At 41.0% G+C, this 16,306-nt stretch overlaps 1 protein-coding gene across 2 annotated transcripts in view; it reads left to right on the top strand.

The window, feature by feature from the left end:
• CNNM2 (cyclin and CBS domain divalent metal cation transport mediator 2) overlaps positions 1–16,306 on the top strand; it is a 137,889-nt gene that overhangs the window by 115,710 nt on the left and 5,873 nt on the right. For both annotated transcript variants that reach the window (XM_082854454.1, XM_082854453.1), the window contains exons 3-5: positions 1,949–2,086; positions 4,137–4,306; positions 14,085–14,178. In XM_082854454.1, the coding sequence (XP_082710580.1) occupies positions 1,949–2,086; positions 4,137–4,306; positions 14,085–14,178 (402 nt within the window). The remainder of the gene's footprint in view (positions 1–1,948; positions 2,087–4,136; positions 4,307–14,084; positions 14,179–16,306) is intronic.

The raw sequence follows: 16,306 nt of genomic DNA, 5'->3' as shown, positions 1-16,306 counted from the left end.
CCTCAGCCTTACTCTTAGCAAAGTAAGACTCTTTCAAGAGTTTCTTAATGCCAGAGGTGGCCCAAGGCCTGAGATGTTCGGGGCTCTCAAAGGTGGTATAGAGAAAGAGGATCTGGGCTCTTTTTGTCCTGTTTGGCTTTTAAAGCGTGACTTGGAGGGGGAAATGGACTGTTCAAATGGCCTGGAGCACCCAGGACAAAGCCAGCCTTGCTCAAAGCGGAATGATTTGTTTTCAGTCCCGTTAGAAGGGAATGTCCCTCATTTTAAAATTTAAAAAGTCTTCCATGCACCCTTAAAAAAATACATTTTATGTTTAGCTCTTGACCTCCTTCTGAAAATGTATCTTATTTTTTCCTCACATCTGTATAGTGTTCTTTACAAAAAACACGAGTTCCTATGTGTTTTATCCTTTTGACTCTTGGAGAATAATCAGAGATTTCATAATAGAGAATATTGTTAGTATTGCGTTTACATTCTTTTCATCCTTCCTCATAGTGACTGTTTAATACCAAGTGTGTCTCTGCATATTTATGTGTTTCCCCAGGGGTAATCCTCATTGTAAGAAAGATAATCTAGACATTTATGAGCTTTTATGTTTACACTTCAGTTCACTTCTTTTAAACCTTGATGAGACTGATTTCATACATGACTTCCTGAGATGAGATGCTGAACTTGTGGTTCAGGTATATTCTTTATTCAGATCAGGGATGATGACTACCTTTGTCATTAGAAAATTATTTAGGATGCTTGCATTGATTTATGCTGCCTGATTCTAAAGATAATTTGAGACAGGAAAATTACAGGTTGTGTTCACCGTCTCCCCAGGACAAGCCTAGTTAGTAATCACTCTGTTTTGCCCTAGGCATGAAATGGTAATGTAAAGACTCATGATTCTTGGGGGAAAAAAAGGAAGCAATTAGGATCTTGTCTCTAACCTAGTTTTTTCTTGATCATTACTTTGTCCAGAAAAATACTTGAAGAAAAGTTTTGCATGAGACCCCTTCTAGATCAAGGATTGGCAAACTACAGCCCTCAAGAGCATGCCACCTGTTTTTATATGACCCAGAAACTAAATATTTTTTTTTACATTTTTCAGTTGAAAAAAATCAGAATAATAATTTTATTTTGTGACATGCAAAAATGATAAGAAGTTAAAATTTCATATCCGTAATAAAGTTTTACTGTAACACAGCCCCGCTAATTCATTTACATATGACTGCTTTTTGCTAAACAGCAGGGTTGAGTAGTTGCAACAGAGCATACATGGCCCGCGAGCCTGAAGTATTTGCAGTCCAGCCCTTTACAGAGGAAGTGTGCTGACCTCTATTCTGAATCACTTCCTTTGTATTTGGTTGACCTTGAGGATCTCATGGTCTGGGGTAGAAATGCCGCTAACAGTTATTATTATTAAAATACTGATCCATGAAAGTGTTCTTGTTTGTTTCTTGAGATTGTGTGTGTGTGTGTGTGTGTGTGTGTGTTCTCTTTCAGCAGAGGCTGGGAGCCTCTTAAAGGCAGGGACGTGCTTCCCTGTGTCTTCTGTAATGATTGTTCTTCACTGTGGTGTGGCAACCTCAGTAGCAGGAGCGTGTGTGCACTCCGGGCTACAGGCTGTGTTGCTATGTGGTTGTATAGGGTCCACGAGGGGAGGATTCTTGTCCCCAGCTGCCCAATAATGTACTTAAAAGGGCTCTGAAGATCCTCACGAAGTGTGTCGATAGTTGCCCCTCATCAGGTTGCCTGTGATTTCTTACTCTGGATTGTGTCACAGTCATGACTGTGCTGCACTGATTTAATGAGGATTCTCTCTCCCTTCCCCTTTCCATGTGGTGCTTGTATGTAGCGTGCCCACCATCTGGAGAGAGAGCCTAGCCTTTTCCATATATTATGTCATTTTCATTCGAAAAGAGCCCCAATCTAACGGAATGTATTTCCATTTCTCCCTCAGCTGATAACAGAACGAAAAAGAAAGTGGCCCATCGAGAAAGAAAGCAAGATTTTTCTGCCTTTAAGCAGACAGACAGCGAGATGAAGGTTAAAATATCACCACAGCTTCTCCTGGCCATGCACCGTTTCCTAGCAACAGGCAAGTGCAGCTTATCACAGTTTGAAATCTCTGCCAACCCTGGAGCGAGTTTCTCACCCACCGCTGACTGGGGTGGGCTGGGGGTGGAGACTGGGAAATGGGGTGATAAGTAATGCCACTTTTGTGTTTTGTTTTTTGTTTTTTTGTTTTGTTTGTTTTGTTTTGTTTTTTTCTTTTTAAATTCTCTCCTCTCCTATGTTCAGTGTCGGCATGAACCCTCTGAGACATTTACCAGGGGTGGACCAGTAACTTAAAATTGGTCTGAAAGGTAAGGATGAATGTTAGTGCCACACTGCATGTGAACAGTAGGCCAGGTCATCCGCTTCAGCTAAGTCCAGGGGAGAGCCAGCTGGCGGAGCAGGTGGACAGTGCAAGCCAGACACTACCTCGTTGTGTGTCGGACAGTTGAGTAGTTCTCTCTTCAGCTTGCCTCAGAAGAACAGTTGGACATCGGTGGTGACACAGGTGCTATGATTTGCAAAGAAGAACAATACATTTTCAAAATAAAATCTTTACCCTTTATGGTTTTAATGAAATCAGAAATTCTAAGAACTCTGACATGGATTTCTTGATGGCCTCTTCAAATCAGATTGTTAACTTGGGCCCATTCCAGGAGGCAAGTGTTCACATTATTAAAACCACCAACCCAGCCAGCACTGACTGCTCCAGAGAGGTCAAGGTCGAACGGACTTGAGAGACCGACTGACCCTGCTCACATCCCCAGATGGCTCTCTAGGCGAAGGGTGAGCTCTGTTGGCCAGGGGAAGTGTGAGAAAATCAGAGTACCCAGTGGCCTGTAGAAGACGTCTGTGTCCAAGATGGGCAGCCAGTGCCTTTCAACTGAATGCAGTACACTTAAGATATTTTGAAAAGAATGCTAACGGCAGCCATGTGATGGAATGTTATGTACTCTTTAAGATCATGTTTTCAGATACCTGGACATGCTCTCACCATATAATATTTATGACATGGGAAAATACTCATAATTTAATGTAAGGTGAGAAGAAACAGTATAAAACCGTGTGTACACAAGATTATCCTTGTGTTTTTGTGTGTACACACACACGTACACGGCACACATGCCTAGGTGAGGTATTAGAAAGAAATGCTCACCAATTGCTCAGAATGGTTACGAGTGGTTGGTTTATAGGTGATTTTATTTTCTTCTTTATTTTTTTCTGTGTTTTCCAAAATTTCCACAATGTACTGTCTAATTTTGTTATTACAAAAAAGTCACAGAAGCTAATGCAGAATTTATATCGCACATATAAAATTAAAAAAATTTTAAAACATAAACAATGTCTTTAACTTGCTTATTATTTTCTATTTCTGATAATACTGTTCATCATTTAAGAACCACAATTTAAAACTAAATGTTCTCCCACTCTGCCTCTGAGATACCATAAAGTCTACTTTCAGTCTGGCACCCTTCAGTCAGTAGTTTTGGGTTTTGTTATTTTAATAAAATCAATATCTTTGTAAACTCAGATCAACATTACTTTTTTTTTTTAATTAGCAAGTTGGAGTGCATGTTGATGTGTGCACGTGCCTTGCTTTTATTCTGAATCTCTACCTTCCTTTGTTCCCAGACTTCCTCAGGGTAGTTGAATGGGAAAATGAGATGTGGAGCACTGCGTCTGTGCACCTGGTACTAACCTACACCTAGATGCTTCCTGACCTTTGCTTCTTCCTTTGGCTGTTGTTGGACAGTCAGTCTTTTGTGGCCTGTTGCAGGGCGTCCTGGCAGTCATGGAGCCTGCTTCTGGTTGCTTTTCTTTTGTGTCAGTCAGAAAATGAGGGTATTTTTATGAGAACTGAAACCAATGACAGGTTGAAAATGAAAAGTTTTAAAGCAACAAACGTGAGAATTCAGCATTTTCTAATTTCTCCCAGGTAATCTGCCCCCAGAGGATCACCAAACGGAAGTCTCGTTAATCCATACTGTTATCGCTTCAATTCCAAGTATTCTTTTCTCTAAACACCTTAATCACTAGTATCATTTTTTTCCATCCATTTGAAGTGTAATATCAAGTTGTGTTTATATCTATAGAAGTAGAAGCATTTAGCCCATCCCAGATGTCAGAGAAGATCCTTCTAAGGCTGCTAAAGCACCCCAATGTCATCCAGGAGCTGAAGTATGATGAGAAGAACAAGAAAGCCCCAGAATACTACCTCTACCAGCGAAACAAACCTGTAGACTACTTCGTTCTCATTTTGCAGGTCAGAAGAATTAATCAACAGTTGTTTGATCTTATTGAGTACCCACCCTTCCAGTTTGGAGGAGACTTGGTATAGGTGAATGGGCGTCAAGGATATAACATACTTAATAACTTCTGGGGTGGCCTTACAGTGGGAGAATTTCATCTCCCTGTTTTCGTATCTGTAAACAATTTCAATATAAAGCAATGTTATTAATTTAATTTCCAATACAGACGGGCACTTAGTGATTGCTGAGGCATTGTGGCATTCATTTGAAGAAGGGTGAATTCAGGTGTTTGTATTTTTTTTGAAGAGTTTGGGGAATTACCTGTGCATGTCTAAATCTTGGCTGGGCATTTGAAATTTAAGTGTTGTGAGTTCCTTGAGTCTTCTTTTTATCATCTTTTATTTCTTCCGCCCCTCGTTAGGACTTGGTCTTGCACAACTTCCTAGAGATGCCTTACGATCTCTTCCCTTAATGCCATCAAAATAATCCATTTATTATTGTTTTTATTTCTGATTACTACCAGCTTCTGTTTTAATGAGGAACTGATGGGATAATCACAGCGTCTCATGGCAATGGTAACTTACCTCCTTCTCACTGTAACATAATCCACTATATAAGGTGAGAAGGTCCATCCATTCTGAACCCTCTTAAGGGCCCTAGAGGGGCTTTTGTGCTTGGATTGACAGGAGGCCCTTATTATCTCACAGTTTCACTTGGTAGAGCACAGTTCTTGGCCTGGAGACCAAGATGAATAGTACAATGAATAGCATGCTAGTTTTATTGATTTCTTGTGTCTCTTTATTGAAGAATTACTTTTATAGGAATTCTGAGTGTATTTCAATATAAGAATACTAGCCCCTTAAGCATTCTCCTGTTTCTTGGTTACTTCCTAGGTAAGAATTGGAGGGATCTTTATAAGAGTATAATTAGCACTTGGTAGACCCAGCTACAATTTACGTTGAGTCCAGCAAGTCCCAATTATCTAAATGAATCAAGATGTTTCTTTTTATCTGAAAATAACTCTTATCAGATGTCTAGATGTTAGAAACTCTGGGAAGTGTTGTGTTCATGCCCCGTGTTTGGACTGTATGGTGAATTCCTGAAGCAGAAGTGAGGAACTGTAGAAAAGTCTGTGGATTAACCAGGTATATGCTGCTTTCATATAGTGTTTCTTGGAAACTTCTGTTTGCAGGTTTTCTAAGTCAGTACCCTGATTATTCTACTAACCTTAGTCTCATTCAATCCTGAATTGTTTTTCTTTTTCTCTGGGGATAGACAAGCTTGAAACTCTGAGGGGGTTGGGAATTTATTTTATCTACTACAGCTAAGGAGTAAGGCATTCATGTTTCTCCTAAAATCTAGATGTGAATATTCCTTAAACCTAGAGAAACTGAATGACATTTAAGATAGTTTATTTAGAACTTTGAGGATTGACATTGTGAATTTCAGTACTATTAGAAACTCTGTGGCTTTCAATCGTCGATTTTTATATAGTTAGCGTTTATGAATTCTGATTCAGTAATGCTCTATTGGTATGTAAAAAAGCCATTTCCTGGCTGGTGGATCTAAAAATAGATTTTATGGAAGAGGGACTTCATAATTCTTGTCACTTTATAAGTAAATCTTTAAAGATATTTTTGATAAGGTTTTTATGTCCATGTACCTATATTTGAATACCTATGTCATGTTAAATATTTTTACAAATGTGACAAGTTCTTGGAACTGACGATGTCATGGGAGTTTTTTTTAATATTTATTTTATTTATTTATTTTTGGCTGTGTTGGGTCTTAGTTACTGCGTGCGGGCTTTCTCTAGTTGCAGCGAGCGGGGGCTACTCTTCCATGTGGTGTGCGAGCTTCTCATTGCGGTGGCTTCTCGTTGCGGAGCATGGGCTCTAGGCGCGTGGGCTTCAGTAGTTGTGGCTCGTGGGCTCAGTAGTTGTGGCTCACGGGCTCTAGAGCGCAGGCTCAGTAGTTGTGGCACACGGGCTTAGTTGCTCCGCAGCATGTGGGGTCTTCCCAGACCAGGGCTCGAACCCGTGTCCCCTGCATTGGCAGGCGGATTCTTAACCACTGCGCCACCAGGGAAGCCCCATCATGGGAGTTTCATAAAGATTTCAAGGATTTATGGAGGTATTCAGACTGTAGAGTTTGGTGAAAATCATGTCCTTGAAGGCCAGGCAGTTACCTGAGGTACCCAGAGTATGACAAAATGAAATATCATAATACCCTGTCAGTCTAGCATAGCCATCATCATTTACAGAGTATATTCCACCCTAAAATATCACTAATCCATCATTGGAATTTCATGCCAGGTTATTGAGCATGTTCTGCATTTCAAGAGCATTAAACCAGAGGAAAGCGGCTGTAGCTGCCTTCCCTTCCTGGCCCCAGTGCCAGCGAGCTGCCGTCTTCAGACACTAGAAAAACTCTTTTATTAAGTAATTCATGTTTGGAATACAATTATACCTAGAAACAATCACTTTGAGTTTAAACCCTAGATGAAATAAAGTCTAATTTATTCGAAGCAAACCATTTAAGTAAGCTTACTTAAAAGAATATCCTATAGGTTATGGGACACATACTGCGTATGAATAAAAAGGCACTTTCAAGTTTTATCTGAGAAAGTAGATTTTTAAACTAACATATATTGTGATAAAAGCACAATAAATAGTGAAAGAAAACGTTATTGGCTCTACATGTCTTTAATAACTTAACAGAATACACATATAAAAGTAGGAATGGGTAGGAACATAATCTTGGTGGAAAATTTTTTCCACCATCATAAAAGAGCAAGAAAAAAATGTTAGAGTTTTAAATTGTGTAAATAAAATTAACCAAGTTGAAGAAAATTAAATATAAAGCCAGGGAAATACACTTTAAAAAAAAAAGTTTTATGTTACTTCTTCATAAAAATTGGTCATTTGCGCTGTCACATGTAAATTCTAATAAATTCAGAAAGATAGAAATTTCATAAAACTACCTGCGTAGATCATAATGAAATAAAATTAGACATAAAAATGCATAATCGAAAAGTACTAAGCTATTTTAAAACTAATCAATTCTCTTACAAAGGTTAATACATAAGGTATAGAATAAAAGACTATTAAATAATATAAATACCGTATCCACAGTATGTCGAAGTTTAAAATTTTATTCCTCTAGGTATTTACATAAGAAAAAAATATCTCTGATTTTCTATAATAGAAAAAGAGCAAAGCAACAAACTAAAAAGAACAAATTAAATAATAGTGTCATGAAAATAACTTTTAAAATGAAAAAGTTTTACATCCCATAAATAAAATAAAGATTGGTTCTTCTAAAAGATTAAAAAAATCATTATTCTATTTGCATAATTAATGTGATAAGAGAAAAAAGAAAACTAGAAGTTCTCCCTTCCCCCCAAAAAAGCAGCTAGAATCAAAGGAATTGCTTGGAAAAAAAAAAAAAATTGAGACTCTAAAGAACTCGATTTCTGTATTGTATAAATAGAACAAGATGCTTTGATAGTTAAATGCATTCTTTACGACAGTATGGCCTAATCTAAAGTCTGATAATGTTCTGGACCAGTCTCACTTGTCCACATTGATGGAGAATTCCTAAATAAAAAGGTAGCAGTTAGAGACCAATAATGGACCGAAAGAGCTATTCACTGTGACTGTGACTGAATTAGGATTATTTTAGGTATTCAGGGCTAGTTTAATAGAAGGACAACAAAACTAAAATATGCCGTGTTAATTAGGGAAGCAGTAAAGGAAAAAATCCCTATGCTTAAATCAATAGATATCAGGACAAAATTAAGCATCCATTCTTGATTTCTAAAACAAACCAAAAACAAAAAATCTTTGTAAAAATCCATGATGAACAGTGAACAGAAAAGAAAAAAGTGCTGTAAACCAATCACATGCTTAAACTGGCAGCTTCCTTTTGGGAATAAATATATGAAACCCCTCATATACATGCATTTCAAGAAATCATTTTTTATAAAGCTTTTTATGCCAATAGATTTATAGCAAATAAATCTATCAATTATAATTAAAGTAGTAGAAATAGTCCATATGTCTAAGCTAATCAAATTTCAGTGTGGTCATAAAAGAAGTAGAAAGCATGTACAAAAATATGTCAAAAAAGATAGTGTGCCTGTAATTATAACTGTTATAAACCATTTTTCTAATATATATAGTTGATATTTTACAGTGAAGTATTTATTGGTCCTTTGGGGAGTAAAATGTCTAAGCAGATAAAAAAATATCATTGTTCTTACACAACACGTAATTAGGTTATGATTTTAGTAAATATAAAGAATAATAAGAAAACAAGAGGAATAGCTTTTTTCTTTACCAATTATGTAATCAATGGAAAGGGATGCTTTTTTTTCTGGGGTTAATTTTTGTTGATTTCATGCCCCAGATGTTTTGTTGTTCAATTGCCCCATCCACTCTTTTCCTTTAGGGCTTCTGACATAGATTTGAAAGGGTTTTTCCCTACGGAGTGAAATCTGTTCTTTTGTGGAGGTGGCAGGTAGCATCTTAGAACTAAACAGCCTTTGACAATATTTAATATCATTTCACTTGTTATTGGGAGAGAATTGAAGCCTTCAATACCAAACCTTCTCAAGGAGTTTTGAGTTGCAGGGTCTCCGTGTCCCAGTGAATAATGTTTCCTCACTCTTGAGTTGTGTACAGATAACACAGCCATGTTACAGAAAAAAATTATTTAGATACCTAGTGTTGCCTCTATTTTTAAAAAATTAAATACGTATAAATATAAAACTAGCATGAGCTCCTTTTGAACCCTTTACGCTGAGAACTCTTACATAGAACAATAAAGAAAACAAGTTGGTAATTAGTATTTTAAATGTGTAAATGACACTGTTTGGCTGATAGGAAAGTACCACTGGTCGCAGGACGGTAGCAGGGAGCTCTGGCGCTGGCTCTCGCATTCAGCACACTTAGGTCCCTGTGTGCCTGGCAAGGATGGCACCCTCCAGCCCTGTGCTCAGTTTGAGCTACTCTGTACGTTTGTACAGTATGTTGTATTGTTATTTGGCCTCCACTGGGTGTGACCGGATTATTTGTACGTTTAGTCCTCCCCTGTTCCTTTCTCTTTGGCTCAGTGCTTCTCACACTTCAGTGTGCTTGGGAATCCCTTGGGGATTCAGTACGTCTAGGGTGGAGTCCGAAATGCTTCATTTCTAACAAGCTCCCAGTTGGTTGAGTAGCAGGCCTTAGCCACGATGATTCACATAGTAAGAACAACTTAACAGATTTGAGCACTAAGGCAAATGCTGCCACTGACATCTGGTGGCAGCACTTGGTTAGAAGGTGGTCAACCAGATAGCCTGAAATATATGTAAATTAATTTTTGACCGTCAAAAAAATTTTTTTTTAATTTAAGTGTTTATGAAGCAAACTTGCTGAGTCCTAGGACTACATCTGTGGACTGCAGATTGAAAAATGTTGCTAGAGGATGTCTGGGTGGTGCATCCCCTCTTACTGGGCAGTGCTGGTGAACACAACCTAGCACTTGTGCCCCTGGCATTTCATTACCTCCTTTTAGGTGTCAAACCCTATTTTGTGATGGTGATTTAAAAAACAAAAACAAAATTAAAAAAGAACTCAATTCCAGAGTGAGCAGGAGACCAAGTAGATGCTCAGCGTGTGGGATCTGAGGGTCTTCAGCCTTGAGTCCACGGCTTCCACTGAGCGCTTGATCTAGTTTGTGCCAACGAGGATCGCTTAGGCTTCTGCCTTGAGGCCAGGTACAGCACGTGACTGCTGGGTGCTTTGTGGATGCTTAGAAACTTTGAAAAGAGTTGTCTAATACCTTTTTCCAAAGGAAGGTAGGATTCTGTAGTAGTAACTTTACTCGGGGAGCCAGCTTTGCCTGGGACAGTGAGGCTGTCTTCCAGTTTTGTCAGTTTACCAACATGAAGCCCTAGCTTCCTTTGGGAGTCTGTCCTGTCTCGATTTTTTTTGTGTGTGTGTGTGATATACTAGACTAAAGCAAATTCGTGAATGTTTCAAAAGTAAAATTGATACGGAGCTCCTTCCCTATATGGAAGAAATTTATTTTCTGAGAAGACACCTGATTGAACTTGGGCCAGGCAAGCCGCTTCCTTGTGGGGTAGCCCTGCTTTGTGTACTGGTAGGTTTACTCGAAAATGGTCACTTCTTTGGGATGCTGACACACATAGATGAGTAAAAAAAAATGTGTTCACTGGATGTTTCTGAAACTTGCCTACCAGGAAAGCTTCAGTCCTCTAGAGAAGGAGATAGGGCTGGGCAGTTTTTTAAACTTTTGGAATTGTAGAATCCCAGGATGTTAGAACTGAGAGAACCACAGGTCTCCTCTCCTTTGCTGCAGTTTTATAACTGCAGCAAAATTAGTCTAGTGCAGTGGTTCCTAAATGCTGATACTTGGCAAAGTTTTCGCCAGTTTGAGGCAAAATGAGAAAAATAAAAACAGTTGCAGTGAGTTCTTCATAAAGCTGTGTGTATTCAGCTTAAAGACCTGTTATTCTGAAATTATATATTTTCTATATTTTGGGGGTTAAAATGTCTGGGCTTTTGTGGAATGATGGTCGCAGTAGATAGCTGTGTTTTAAAAATATCCTTATTTTATGAAATAAAAATGTGGCAACCCTCTCTCTGTTTCTGAAAGGAAGATGGATTTTCCTAGTTCTTGGAATCCAAGCATCTGGGAACCACTGACCTAGTACGCCTGCCTGTAATCTGATGGATCTAGACTCCAGAAGAAAGATAGCGGATCCTCTCCACCACCTGCTGGCCTGTCTTGGGGGGCAGGGAGAGATCAGCTGGGGGCTGCAGATCTTCGAGCAGCTGTCCTAATTTAATTTGCAGACTCACAGCTGCTGGGGGAGTCTCTTGAGAGGCCAGGGTGCACAGAGGTTCCAGAGCTGCCACCCATTTGCAGGGACATGGAACACAGAAGGCCCTGTAGCTTGTTTAAAAAAAAAAAAAAAAAATTCAAGGATCCAGATCAACAGGAGATCCATAGAAACGATATGAGGCTCTGCGGCATTTGATCCTTCCTCCTGATTTTCTGCATAGAAATGCAGGTTACATGATGGTCCTACAGACACTTTCGAGCTTACAGTCACTGAGGCAGACATTTTCAGTTAGCGTATACGTACATCCTAGCTCTCTGATACAAAATCAGGGATTAGTCCATGAAGAAATGGATAAGTAACTGAAGGTATACACAGCGGGCACCTCCATTTCTGCTGCTCATCGTCTCTGAATATTGTGTCCCTGCCCCCCTCTATTAGGGACCCTACATCCCATTCTTTCCCACCAGCTTTTGGCTTTTGTTCCCTGAGTTCCCACCTTCTCTCTCTCCACTAACTTTCCGCCCTTTCTGCCCCAATTTGCCTAATCCTAAACAGGCCTCATTTGACCCCAAGGCTGCTGCCAGCTCCCCTGCGGCCCTGCTGCCTGTGCTTTGTCCCTCTTGCCCTCCCTTCCCTTCCACAGTCTGATTTCTTCAGGAAAAGACTCCCTGAGGCCACAATGGCTCCCTCCTCAGTGACTCTCTGACCATCCTTTTACTCTGAGGTACTTCCCTCTCCCAGCTTCTGTGGTGACAACGGTTGTCCGGTTCTACTCATATCCGTTTTCCCTTTGGTCCCATATTTGTTTCTTTTTCTCCTCCTACTCCCAGTCAAGGGCTGTAATTCCTCATTTTCTCTTCTCCTCTCTCAGACCCCCATCTCCAGTTCTGACCTTTTCCCTGACCTTCGTCCTTCCATTTCAGCCTTTTTGATGGACTCTTCAAAAGGCCTTGTTTTCTTAGAGGGAATTCGTCCCCTCTTCCCGGCCCCCATCACTGATGCATCCCCTTCCCAACATTTCCATCTCCACTCATGGGGTCCCCGTTCTTCAAGTCGCTCAGGGCAAACTTCTCTTGTGATTATTGACGCCCCCCCCTCTCTCCTTGCGCTTCTTTCTCCCTTACGGTTTCACCAAATTATGTTGATTCCTTATCCGTAGCTCCTCTCATAGTGATCTTTCTCCAGTCCTGTGGTTACGGCTCTCGTGTACGTCTAGACTTGATCTTCCTGAAACCGTATTCCTCTGCTCAAGAACCTGACCTCATTAGCCCATCCTTCAAGGAGCTCCGCAGTCTGACCTGCTCACCAAACTGCTTTTCCAAACCCATCTCCCCTTCTTTCCTGGCAAACCCACTGAGCCTGGAAGTCTGCTGTCACCCACCTCTGACCTTCTTCAACACTGTTCCCTTCCCTTGACTCAAATCCTACTCCTCAGATTTTCCTTCCTGTATAAAATTTATCTTTATACAAGAACAGGAAGAATTTTTGTTTATTGCCTTGCATCGTTGAGTTTCATGTGCTCTCCCCTTTTCTGGACTGTGTGCTCTCCCCTTTTCTGCATTGTATGCTCTTGGAGGAGCAAGGGCTGTCTTCTCACAAGGCTGCACAGCCTCTCCTGAGGACCCTACATGGTCAGGGTTTTTAGTGCCTGTTGGTTTGCAGGTTGATTTTATATTAGAGCAAGAGAATTGTTTGGAGATTGATAAAACTAATATTTTCCATTGAATGAAGGAAAACCCAAAAGAGAGACAACAGATCGTTTTCTGAAGAAGGGTTTTGAGAAAGGGCTTCCATAACTGGGAATTTGGTATAGAATAATAGGGAGTGATCACAGTGATGGAGTTTGCATTCGTAGGTGGCACAGTGTAGCCACCTGGTGAAGAGTTTGTTCTTCGGTTACTTCATCTTTCTGAGCCCTGCTCTCCTGATTTATAAGAGGGTGGTAATTGTGTCTGCTTCCTAGAGTTGTGAGCATTAAAATGGATTCATAAGCACTGAATTGTCAGCACAGTTTCTCTTCAATAAATGGTAGCTTAATTTCTGTTTGCCCGTAGTAAAGGATGCACCATAAACGTACCCTCCTACTAGAGAGGCAATAATTATAGGCAAGGTGAGCAAGTGCTGTTCTGATCCTTGACTTGGAAATCTAGAATGCAACTTGCTTATGAGGGTTTTCCAATAGCCCAGAAAAGGATTATGGTGAACTGTAAGGCTAGAGGGATGAATAAGGCACAGTGTGTCCCCGAGGAAATGATGAGAGGGAAGAAGTTGTAGTCAAGTTAGAGGAAGGAAAGAAAAGGGAGAACCTTAGAAGAGGTTTTGTCCTGATGGAACGAGATTACTTAAGGTGCTTTGCCGAGAAGTACCATGGTGTCCCGGTGCCTCTGGAGTGTCTGGATGACCAGGGATTGGGTGCGACGTGTCTGCTCAGTTGGTCAGGACCCATGCTAGGGAGATGAGAGGGCGTTCCGCCGCTGGGAGCCGGTTTAGTCCTCCCTGTTTCATGGTGACAAACCATGTTGGTTTGACCCTGACTCTGCTCTGACTCAGGCTCCCGTGGAACTGCTTGGGTGACCGCCACTGAGCACCTTCTCAGCGTTTGTCCCATGGGTGGAAAAAGAGCCCCATCTTTCACTTACTGGGAGGGCTCTCAACCCACGGACTGGGATGCTGGGAAATATTGAGTGGACTCGTGGAAATTAAACATCACACTGCTTTCACCTCTGCATCTCCAGCTAAATCCAATTTTTCATATTTAAGATGAATTAACCCTCTCCTCCGTCTAAGTGGGAAAGATTATCTGAGGCTTTTTTTTACTTCCTTGGGATTGTTGGGAAAGGAGTTTAGACAAAAATCTGAGGAAGGACTAAATCTTGCATAGAGTTTGCAAAGAAATTCATGTAATTGGACTGAACGTGCTCCCTTTTTTCTTTTCACAGGGGAAAGTGGAAGTAGAAGCTGGGAAAGAAGGTATGAAGTTTGAAGCCAGTGCTTTTTCATACTATGGTGTAATGGCCCTTACAGCCTCCCCAGGTGAGTTTCCTTCTCAGCCTCAGGGCAGGGCTAGGTTTTAGGAAGTAATGCCCTTGTATTGTCATCTTTCTGTACCTGCCGGCTAACCCTATTTATTTACTTTTGAACTTTTTATTGAAGTGTATCATGTATACAAGAAATAACTGCTCACATCATACATACATACCTCCATGAATTTTCACAAACTGAACTCTCTTGTGTAAACCAGCTCCCAGATCAAGAGACAGCACATCACCAACCCCAGAGAACCCTCCCCCCACCCTCCCCTTTAGTCACTATCTCCCCAAAGTAACCACTGTCTTGACTTCTAAGCATTGACTAGTTTTGCCTCTTTTTGAACTTCAGGTAAATGGAATTATACAGGACATATTGCATTGAGTCTGGCGGCTTTTACCCAGTGTTGTCCTGGTCACACTCATCTGTACTGCTGTGTGAGCTTATACTCTGTTTCTTCTCATTGCTGTACAGTGTTCCATGGTATGAATATACAGCAATGCATTTATTCTTTTCACTGCAGATGGACACTGGGGTAGTTTCCTGTTTGGGGGCTACTCCGAATTGTGTGTCTGTAACGCTGTCCGCGTCCTTTGGTGAAGACATTTCTGTTGGGTGTATGTGTAGGAGTAGAATGGCGGGGTCGGCGTTAATAGCTGCAGCCCCACAGTTTCCCAGGGTGGCTGAGGCCGTCACACTCCTGCCCGTGCTGACCGGGGTTCCAGCGGCTCCACGTCCATCACTTGATAACTGTTGACTCTTTTAGATGTTAACTATTCTGGACTTTTTTTTTTTTTTTGGACTTTTTTTAATTTGCATTTTTCTGAGGGTAGTTGAGGTTTTAATATATATCCATTGCCTATAGCCGGCTCTTCTCAACTAGAGAGCTGGCCAGTTAAGTCAGCCAACTAAGGGTGGGTGTGCCACGGGGTATCGACCTAGTGCTCTGAGCACAAGATGCCAGAGAGCGGTGTCTGTTCTAGTAGGAACATGGACGCGGATACTTGGCTCACCTCTGGGATGGGACTTGAATGGTTCCTCTTTGCACCACTTGCTTTGCTACCTTATCCCCGCTGGAACAGGGCAGGCAGGTAAACAGGGACTGCAGTACCACCTTGTGGCCAAAATACCAAATGACATGCTGTGCTAGGAAATAACCTTTTATAAACCTCAAACTTTAAAATAGCCGATCCTAAAAGAATGCTGTCACTTCTGAAAACCAGTCTCAAAAAGGGGAGGGGGCACCTGCAGACAAGTCTGTGTTGTGACGTTGGTCCTCATCTACTGCTCCACACAATGTCTCAGGCGCCCAGAGATGTTACAGTTAGAAAGCCAGGGAAATGTCGAGAATTCTCTGACATTTCTAAACCTCCCCTGTCCCCGATGCATCTGCTCACCATCCTGGTGCAGGTTTTTGAGTCACATGGGCCAGTGTCCCCATTGTCTAGCACCCAGTGTGAACAAAAGCCTGTCTAACCCCACTTAATTAGTAGGTGTCTGCTGTCAACTTCAAGGTGATCTTCTGTTTTCACTGCTACTGAGAGGACGGGGAGATTCTTAACTAGGCCAAGAAGACCTCGGAGACAGCCTGAGTTCCACTTATGGGTTATCTGACTGAGAAAGGCCCTTGGCTTCCTCATTATGAAAAGGGTATGAGGTTACCTCCTGTGGCTGTTAGAAGAATAGAATGTGATGATACTCACATGAGTACTTTGTCACCTTTAAAGCACAAGAGGAGATGTTTGTATAACACAAGTAGGTGCTGAGATTGTGACTATTGCTTGGCAACCACCCTCCAGTTCGCCCCAGGTTGGCAGAATCAGGTATGTAAGGCGGCTTTGAAAGGACAGCTAGAGGAGTGACTTGTACATTTTTATGCATCACTAGTTCTTGAACCCTAAATATTAGCCCAGTTCATATTAAACCATGGATTTATATAGGATAAATCACATTCAGGAAAGGAATTGAAGAGCAGGCCTTCCATATAGGAAGTGTGTGGGGCTGCAATTTCCTACCTAATGTGGTAGGAAATGCTCGGAAGGGAGAGAATTTCATTAACGGCATCTTATTTACTTCAAAGCCTAACGTTTTACTTGACTTTACATTGAGGATTTGGGATTTTGTATATTCATTG

Source organism: Leucopleurus acutus, assembly GCF_964270905.1.
Source record: "Leucopleurus acutus genome assembly, chromosome: 14".
NCBI classification, from domain to species: domain Eukaryota; kingdom Metazoa; phylum Chordata; class Mammalia; order Artiodactyla; family Delphinidae; genus Leucopleurus; species Leucopleurus acutus.
This window is presented reverse-complemented; position numbering and strand designations above follow the sequence as displayed.